This window comes from Populus trichocarpa, chromosome 15 (genome assembly GCF_000002775.5).
Source record: "Populus trichocarpa isolate Nisqually-1 chromosome 15, P.trichocarpa_v4.1, whole genome shotgun sequence".
In the NCBI taxonomy this organism is placed as follows: domain Eukaryota; kingdom Viridiplantae; phylum Streptophyta; class Magnoliopsida; order Malpighiales; family Salicaceae; genus Populus; species Populus trichocarpa.
The window spans coordinates 15,214,519-15,225,000 of NC_037299.2; the positions used below are offsets into that span (position 1 = coordinate 15,214,519).

At 31.9% G+C, this 10,482-nt stretch overlaps 1 protein-coding gene across 1 annotated transcript in view; it reads left to right on the forward strand.

Annotated features, from left to right (window-relative positions):
* The first annotated feature begins 8,630 nt into the window (after positions 1-8,630).
* LOC7474072 (2-methylpropanoate--CoA ligase CCL4) overlaps positions 8,631-10,482 on the forward strand; it is a 2,103-nt gene continuing 251 nt past the window's right edge. The window contains exon 1 of the mRNA XM_002321898.4: positions 8,631-10,482. This exon is cut by the window's right edge and continues 251 nt beyond it. Coding sequence (XP_002321934.3) covers positions 8,760-10,421 — 1,662 coding nt within the window. The 5' untranslated portion in view covers positions 8,631-8,759 and the 3' untranslated portion in view covers positions 10,422-10,482.

Genomic DNA, 10,482 nt, shown 5'->3' on the forward strand with positions numbered 1-10,482 from the left:
GCTAAATAGGACTGTCACTTGGGTCATCATGACCCATGAGATTTAGCCTGCATTTTCTCTTTTTCCGGCCTGCTTTCGATTTATCTTTCCTTTCTTCTGCTCTCACTCCAGAGCCCATCCATTTTTTTTCACTCTAACTACATCGCATAAATTAAAAATAAAATTAAATTAAATTTTGGTTATATTATTATATTCTCAATTTTAATTTTGACCTCCCTGTATTTTATTATATTTTAAATCATTTTTTTTATTTTTTTCTTAAGTTTCCTCTATACTTTACATATAAAACTACTTAGCAGCAATAATATTCAACTGAATTGATTAATTTTAAATTTTGAAAATGAAACAAATAAATTTAAAATTTAATCTCATTACTTTAATTCGCCATCCAAAAAATTTTATTTTAAAATAATCTAGTTATCTAAATGACCCTTTCTTCTTTTTTAGCTAAAAAAAAACTAGCAGTCTTAAAATCTCTCATTTGTTTATTTTTAAAAAAAAAAAATCAAAACTAAGCATGACATCGTAACTCAAGTTAATCTCTCATTAGGTTAACCATGTGACCTTGATCATAAGGCCAATATAATCTTATAGAAAGTAAATTGAAATAAATTTACAAAGTACAAATGAGATTAAAAAAATAAATCAATTAAAAAATAAAATAAAAAACAACTCAAGTCAACCTGTCAAACTCATAATCTAGGTCATGAGACCGAGATAACTTCATAGAAAAAAAAATGACTTGATTTAACCCAAGTTAACCTGCTAAACTCGTGCCCCTAATCATAAGACCTAGATAACCCTATAAAAAGCAAATAAAAAAAATTATGAAGTTCAGTTCTAAACTAACATTATCGGAGCCAATGTTGAATGATGAAATTTGTAAGAAATTAAATTTAAAAAAATGACACAAAAAAATAACTCAATTCAACTCGGGTTAACTTACCAAGCAATATTCTTGGATCATGAGACCGAGATAATTTAATAAAAAAAAAAAAAATAAATCATGTCTAATTTTCAATCAAACACAATATTAAATAATAAAATTGGAGGAAAAAAATTCTAACTTAACTGGGTTAGTTCACCAAACTCGTGAACCGAGTCATGAGACTAGGACAACTTAATAAAAAATTCAATGTTGAAGGACCGATGATCTAGGTCATGAGACCGAGATAACTTTTTAGAAAGAAAATTAAAAAAAAAACAACTCAATTTAACCTAAGTTAACTTGTCAAACCCGTGACCCTGACTATAAGACCAAGATATCCAAAATAAAATAAAATTATGAAGCTCAATTCTTTGTCAACAGGATTAATTCGTCAAGCCCATGATCCGTGTTATAAAAATAAAACAACCCAATAAAAAATAAATATAATATTAAAAGATAGAATTAAGAAAAAAATAGCATTGATTGAAAAAAAAAACAAAGAATAAAACAAATAAATCATTGTTCGAGTGAATAATAATTTAGAAAGAAGAGGATATTGACGCGTGTGATATTGACTCGTGTCACTATGTTTTGTTTGCTTCTCCTGGATTTTGTTTCGAGTTTAGTTGTGTACCTACGTGACATTCGGCAAACCAAATAAAAAAAAATGTTTTATTTATTTATTTATTTGGGGTAATCTAACCCAGCGATGCTCGTTCCATTAAAGGCAGGAAGTTCTGTCATTGCCTAATCAAGCTTTTCATTAAGACAGTGAAAAAACTAAACAACCAACATGGATGAAAAACTTATAAAAGTAGCAAAATCAAGTAGTTAAAAGAAGAAGGAGAATTTAATTTCAGACAGCAATGAAAGACAAAATAAAAAAATTTATAAAAAGTTTTGAATTGGTAAGAACCTTGAAAAATCATTAAAAAAAAAACTATTGATCTCCCCAAAATCAAACGAGTGTTAATGTTCCCATTTCGTCAGCAGAAAGGAATATCTTAACAAGAACAAGCATATGGTCAGCAATGATAGACTTGAGAAAATAACAAAATTCTTTTACGGAAACAATCTCTGCAACCTGTCCTTGCGTTTATACTGCACAAGGGAAAATAACAGTAAATAACTACCCAGATTAACAATGATAGACCTGAGATCCAAGCTTAGAAATACTGTTAGTAACAACTAAGCTACGGAATCTTAATTCAATCTTTTTGTGTAAGAAAAAAAAAAAAACCCTGATTTTTTCGATTTCAAAAACTGCATCTCAATTCTGTTTGAGTTTAGTTATAAATTTGGAGCCTTTCAATCGACAGGAAATCTAACCAGAAAATCCGATTGTTGCTCGCCATTTAGTAACTGCACCTGATTTATAGTCTTTAGTTATAAGTAAATGCATATTCTTAATAAACACTCTTGAACAAATCTTATTAACCATTCACTGCCAACAAAAAGAGAGAAGGAATAAAGCTGAAAAGTTTTTTTCTTTTTCTTTTTTTTTTTTTTTGTCATCAACTAAAAAGCATTTACAGGAGGCGTGCTGCCTCCGTGAAATACCATCAAACCCCATCTCACGAGTTTCACGAGCAGAGCGTCCAACGTGATTTGACTATTAGTTGGCTTTTGTAGTCTATGTAATTAAATGCGATTTAATTCACCATGTTTTTTTTAAAAAAATAATAATAAACTCAAAATATTATATGAAAATATATTAGATAGTATTTTAAAAAAAAATATTAAAATAATGATATATTAGATTGACCCGGTTAAGCCATCAAATCTGTGACTCGAGTCATGAGATCATGACATATTAAATTGACTCGATTAACCTGTCAAATATATGACATGAGTCATAAAACTGTAATAATTCTATAGAAAGCAAATCAAAATAAACTATGAAGATCGATTCCTAACCAACCTAATATTGAAGGATGAAATTGAAAAAAAAAATTTAATTAAAAAGAGAAAAAAATTATCTAAGTCAACACAGGTTAACTTGTCAGCTAATGACTTGAGTCATGAGATCGGGATAACCCCATAGAAAATAGATAAAAAAATTATAAAATTCAATCTCTAACCAACCTAATTTTAAAGAATTAAAAAAAACAATTAAAAAAATAACCTATAAAAACAATTCAAGTCAACTTGGGTGATGTAGCTAGGTTTATAGAGATTGGGGGTTATAAGCAGTTATATAGAGATTTTCCCCAAATAGACCAAATAGATTATGTGGATGGCCTGACAGATATTTTCGTGGACTAATTGGACAACTATAGGCCAAAGAGAAGTCATGATCATGCCAAACCAGAATAATGACTTAAAATGACAATAACATGAGATCCGATCCTTTGAACGGACTTAAATTTTTATAGAAGATTTTATAGGTTGTTTCCTCTATAAAGATTTATTGTGTCGCTCTTCGGACTATGGAATTTCTACAAAAACTAGACCTAGAAGTTGCTATTTAGGCCAATATTTCTATTTTCCTATATATTTTTGGATTTATTATTTTTTTATTATGCGTTAATTTCCTTTATGTGCTATGATTTTTTTTTCTAGTCTAGGTTAGATTTTCTAGCCTATAAAAGACATTGTAAACCACTTTAAGAGGCAGACTTTATCATATTGGTATTCTCATAAATAAAACAAGGTTTTATGGTTTTTCATGTTTTAATCATATTTCACTCTACATCTTATTTTATATGCTTATTGTTGTTTTGTGTGCTTCCGCCTGCATCACCGGGTCAACCTATTAAATCTACAACCTGAGTCACGAGACCAGAATAACTTCAAAAAATATTGAAGGTTGAATTGAAGGAAAAAAAAAACTAAATTCATGATACTGGGATAAATACTTATAAAGCAAATTAAAAAAAAATCATGAATTCCAATTCCCAAACAACTTAATATTGAAAGATAAAATTGAAAACAAAACTAAAAAAAAAGATTGAGTTGTTTGAGGGTGAAATTAAAAAAAAATTCAATTAAAAAAGGATCTTAAAAAATGAATAGAGTCAATCTTAGCCTAAACATACCTTTAGGCTAAGTATACAAATTCTCAACAACATCTTCTAGATTTAAATTTAAATATAATTCATTCATAACACATGCATCTAGTTATACGAATCTCATAATTACACAGTCACGTAACCCTCAACGAAGATTGAAACAGCCTCATTAAAGCTAAAAAAAACATATTTAAAGATTGAAAGTGTGACACAATAGTTACCTTGAACTGAGGCACCTATACTATTGAAAATAAAACCCCCATCCAATGATTATAATGAATCATGAATGAGAAGTATAATGAATGATGTCATGAAGACAATTATTCTCTGATAAGTTGATTTTTAGTTCATTCAAAAACCAAAGTGTGAGAACTCTTTCAAACACACAAACAAATTGTTTATTATAGTCTGAAATTCAAGCCCCTTACAATCCCTTTCAAAAAGGTATTTATACTTCCTAAAAATAAAAATCTATTGTTCTGAACATGACCAAATAAAATACAAAAGCTTGAATAAATTTTTTTGACAAAATTTGAATTAAACAAGCTGTCAAAATTATTCATTAGTGCTGTAATCTGTCACCTTTTGTTTTTATATGATTTTTTACTTCTTTTTTACTGCTCATGACTACCCCATCTATCTTTTCCTATAAGGAATCTAAAAGTGTTATTCACTTTATATGAAGATGTTATTGCCAAAGTGGCTTAGATGTCAATTATCTCTTGTTTTATAAAACACATGCTTTATTGTGTATTGTGCTAACAAATTCAAAATTGAATTGAAAATACTTTTTTTGCCAAATATTTGGGTTTGCTGATTCCACATTGCTGCTGAATATCTTAGTGTTCATTAGGAAAAGAATTCATGACAAATAAGAAGTCCATAAATCAAAAGGAACCAGATAACAGAACATGTACAACATTTTCTAGTCTATGTTGTATTGCCTTATTGAACTCCGATTGATTTGAAACTTTAACCCAGTATGTCAAATCATGTCTGGGAACTCTGGGTAAATTTTCAGTTTGATCTAATAATCGAATTGAGAATTATGCTAATGTATATAAAACTGGATAGTTATGAATATTACAACAAAATGCAAAATCCATATCTAATTGTTTTTTTGTTTCCTCAACCTCACCTTTACACCTATTATATTCACAAATTCAAGTTAAAAAATCCAACTTCTAACTTATTCCTATACATAAGCAACATTGTCGAATATCATTTATCATCATTATATCACATTTCAAATCAATTCTAAGTCAACAATTTCAAACAATTCCTTCCCTCTTGTATCATTGAAAGTTTCGGCCAAGATAGGAAAATCATCCCCTTTTCTTCCATACATTACTTACATTAATATCCCTATTTAGCATCACTAAACACAAACAAAACAATAAATCATTCATTCTCATCCATTCCCTAACATTTCGCTCCTAGGCCGAACCTATCATTAAAAAGAAGTATAGATTTTTTATACACATTAATTTCTTACCCAAACATTAAATACATTATACATCATAATTAAATATAAATTCCATACTAGTTTGAACCACCAAATTCAAACCCTCCACACTAGTTACGGCTGAATTATGCATTCCAAAGGAGCTTATTATTTTCTTTAATTTTCTCTTCATTTATTTTACCCCTCATTCATTTTGTACTAAAACTAACACGATTCTAATCATATTTCATAACAATTAAATCAGCAAACTCATCATTTTAATCTAGCCCCTAGGCCAAAACTTACTCTTTAAATGGAGACATGGTTTTTCTTTTCATCTTTTGCAAATCAATACAATACCTAATCATTTTATATTTATACCAACATAATTCCACTCAATTTACATGACAATTACTTCAAACAAACCCATTTTCCCTTTCTTACAACTATGCTGATTTTTTTCATTAATGACGGATATGGGTTTTCTTTTCAATTTATTGCAATTAATTCATTATCCAATCATTTTTCGCACCCATAATTATCATTCCAACACAAAACATCAATTTAAACAACCTAACATCATAATTCAAATTTACACAACACTAACATATTTATTCTTTCACCCATCACATAATCATCTTAAATAATCGCTTTAGAGGAGTTTCTTACAGACACAAGGAATCAAGGAGAAATTGCATAAGAAACCAAGATTTATTCAAGTCTCCTTGTTCCTTTCTTCAATTCTTTCTTTCTCTCTCTAGTTTTCAAAACCCTTGCTTTATAACTCTTTATTTAATCACCAACAAAACATGTTTTTCATACATAATTCTACCTAATCTATCCTTTTAATTTCTCAATCTCACAAATTTTTAAGGTTTTTCTCTTAATTTTTGATCTAGAAAACAAACCCTCTCATCCTCTCTTTTTCTTTCTTTTATTTGGCTGAAACAACCTTTAAATAAATGAGATTTCCTCTTATTTATAATTTTTCCACTACTTTATTATGTCTTGTATTATTTATACACTTTACCCGATTTTCAGACCTAAACTGTAAGTCCTTCCTAAAATTTGATTGAGCTAAAATTTTAAATTATAGTAGGTCAACATGTCATAAGACTCTACGCAAAATTTCAGCATGATCTGACGGACGAATTAAAAGTTATGTGTAATCACATAAAACTAGTCAGTTTGTGATTTTTTGTCAAAAATCCAAATTTCTTCATTTCATCCTTGCATGAATCATATCAATCATTCATATAGATCTTTGATACCATTTTCTTATTCCCAGAATATTTTTATTTGTCTTTTCATCATTATTTCATTTATAAACTTTTTACCATTTCACAATAACATTACCGATTTTCAATTGGTGCTTACACCATCACTCTTTTCTTTTCTTTTATACCATACTTTCATATTGTTTATTTCTTACCACCATATTAACTTCTTGGGATCATTTTCTCATTTTTAATCTTTTATCTATCAAAACTTGTTACTGGTTTCGTGGTTGTTATGAATTTTTAAACTAAAATTCATAATTCATGTAGGAACTCCATCCATACTTTTATATTTAATCATGGAGACCATTATCTCCATCTCACATCATATTCTCTATTATTTATATCATTTACTAATTTTTCTTTCCATCTCGTGTTTCTATTACTCGTCAGGTTATTTCTACCTTAGGTCTTATATTTATACGAGGATTTACAGATGCCAACTCTTGTCTCAGGCCATTTGATCGGAAACACTAAATATGAAAAAACCACATAGGCTAATTCTCAATAAATCAAATATTGAATGATGCTTTTTTTTTAAAAAAAATCAATCAAACAAAAGGATCTAAAAGAAAAACCAGTAATTAAAAGAAAAAAAAGGCGCAAGCTCACGTAGTATACATGTCAAACACACGTACCAGGTCATGAGATTGAGATAACCATATAAAAAGGGAAACAAAGAAAGACATGAATCGTATATATATAAAAAACAATGTTGAGAAATGAGATAGAAAAAGAAAAGAAATGAACCCGTGTTAGCTTACAAAACTTGTGACCTAGACCATTTGATTGAAAACACCAAAAATAAAAAAACCACAAAGCCTAAATTTCAATAAATCAAATGTTAAATGATGAAATAAAAAAAAATCAATCACAAAAAGGATTGAAAAGAAAAAAATAGTAATTAAAAGAATGAAGATTTTTTTTTAAAGGATGGATAATTATGGATTGAAGGGCTAAATTGAAAAGAAAAATTAATCCCACAAAAAATTAAAGAAGAAACCACCAAAAGAATGATGATCAATTTTTTTAATAATACATTAATTTTTTTTATTAAAGGGTGAATTGAAAACAATTGAAAGTTTACAAAAAAAGGTAAGAAAAAAAGAAGAAGAATCAAGACTGTATTTGAAAAAAAACAGAAAACAAAAAATCTAGATTAAATGATGGAGTTGAAAATAAATAAAAAACTTACAAAAAAACAAAAGATAAAAATTACAAATCAAAAGAATAAGGAATGAGACTCGAATATCCCCAACTAAGGGGATTGCCCTAAAATTTTAAATCTCAAGCATGAATTTTGAGGGAGGAAAAAAAGAATAAGAAGAAAAAAAGTCTTTGGCCACACTCGTTGCCTTTTGCCACACTAGTTGCCTTCTTAAGGAGTCAACGTCAAAACGAATCAAACATCATGTAAAAGACAGTGTTTGACCACCAGGTAACCTTGCATGCGCCACCTGAAAGGCACAAGGGTTGCCACGCACTGACACGTGCAACACGCTTGTCAACAACCTTTTTTTATATATATATATATATAATTATATAATTGCTCATAACCTAACTTAACAATTACAAAAAAAACTTGAGCACACATACAAAAATATTTTTAACACATAAATTATAGAAAATCTAAACTTAAGCACATGCAAGTAATTTTATTGTTCAACAAAAATTGCAAAGATAAAAATTTTAAATATAAAAGTATAAATGTTATTTTATTATGCTTTGTAAAAGAAAAAGATGTTATTGTCCCTATTTAAATTTTGAATGTGAAAGGGATCTTAGTCAAATTACTAAATTACACGTGTAGAATGTTTTCTTGTTTGTTTAGGGTAAAATAGACATTTCACTCTAAAATAAAAAAAATGACACTGATTCCTTCGATTCTTTTTACTTTGATCGTCTAGAAAGTACCGAAAGAAAACACTATTATATAACCATGTTTTGTGAATGTATGGTGCACAGTCCTAGATTTTATTATAATTATAATAATATAACAGTTCTCCCACCTCCAAGTCTCTCTTAATAAGTCATCGTATCATCGTGGCTTGTGATAACACAACACTTCCACACTGTGTGTGAGATAGAGAGACATCGTAATGGATGAGCTGAGACCAAGACCACCAAACTCTTATGCTCTAACTCCTGTAGGCTTTTTGGACAGGGCAGCAACGGTGTATGGTGATTGCCCCTCCATCATCTACAATGACATATCCTACACGTGGTCTCAGACTCACAGTCGATGTCTCCAACTGGCTTCATCTCTGTCCTCCATCGGTATTAACAAGGGCCATGTCGTCTCTGTCATTGCCCCCAATATCCCTGCCATGTACGAGCTCCATTTTGCAGTCCCTATGGCCGGCGCCATCCTCAACACCCTCAACACTCGTCTTGACGCGCGTACCATTTCCCTCCTCCTCTGTCACGCCGAATCCAAGCTCCTCTTTGTAGATCCCATGTATGTCTCCTTAGTTCATGAAGCCATCTCCCTTTTTCCACCCAACACCAAGCATCCACCTCTCGTCCTCATAGCTGACGATGAGGTCGTTTCCCAACAATCTTCACCTACCATTCACTTTTACGACACCTACGAGAGTTTGGTGGAGAAGGGCGATCCTGCCTTCAACTGGATACGACCCAAGAATGACTTTGATCCGATTGCACTGAATTACACTTCAGGTACGACCGCGTCTCCCAAAGGTGTCGTCCACTGCCACAGGGGTCTCTTCATCGTGACCCTTGATTCTCTTATTGATTGGTCCTTCCCCAAACAGCCTGTCTTCTTGTGGACCCTGCCCATGTTCCACTCTAATGGGTGGAGCTATCCCTGGGGCATGGCTGCCGTTGGTGGGACCAACATATGTATCCGTAAATTTGATGCACCCACCATCTATGGCTTGATTGAAAAGCATAGAGTCACTCACATGTGTGGTGCACCTGTGGTTCTCAACATGTTATCAAACTCTCCCACCATTATTAAACCCTTAAAGAATCCAGTCCATATCATCACAGCCGGGGCTCCACCACCTGCCACCATACTCTCTCGTACTGAGTCCTTGGGGTTCGTAGTGGGTCATGGTTATGGGCTGACTGAAACTGGTGGGATTGTTGTGTCTTGCGCTTGGAAAAGACAGTGGAGTCTTTTTCCCGCAACAGAGAGAGCGAGATTGAAAGCAAGGCAAGGAGTGAGAACTATTGGAATGAATGAGGTGGACGTGGTGGATCCCATTACTGGAACGAGTGTGAAACGAGATGGGTCAACACTTGGTGAGATTGTTTTAAGAGGTGGTTGCATCATGCTGGGTTATCTCAAAGACCCAGTAGCTACAGCCAAGTGCATGACAGAGAATGGCTGGTTTTATACGGGAGATGTAGGTGTGATGCATCCTGATGGTTATTTAGAGATCAAAGATCGATCCAAGGATGTTATCATTAGCGGTGGTGAGAACTTGAGTAGTGTAGAGGTTGAGTCAGTGCTATACACGTTTCCAGATATTAACGAGGCGGCGGTTGTGGCTCGACCCGATGAGTTTTGGGGCGAGACGCCCTGTGCGTTTGTGACTTTGAAGGAGGCTTGTTGTAAGAGCACAACAGAGAAGGAAATAATTGAATATTGCAGGGCTAGGCTGCCACATTACATGGTGCCCAAAACAGTGGTGGTTACGGAAGAACTGCCCAAGACAGCAACCGGTAAGATCCAAAAGGCTCTGCTTAGAGACATGGCCAAGGACATGGGCTCATCAAGAGTCAGTCGCATGTGATGTAATAGATCACGTAATCAGGGGTGGAGCTTTGTCCTATGCATGCAGAAGCTCATTAATA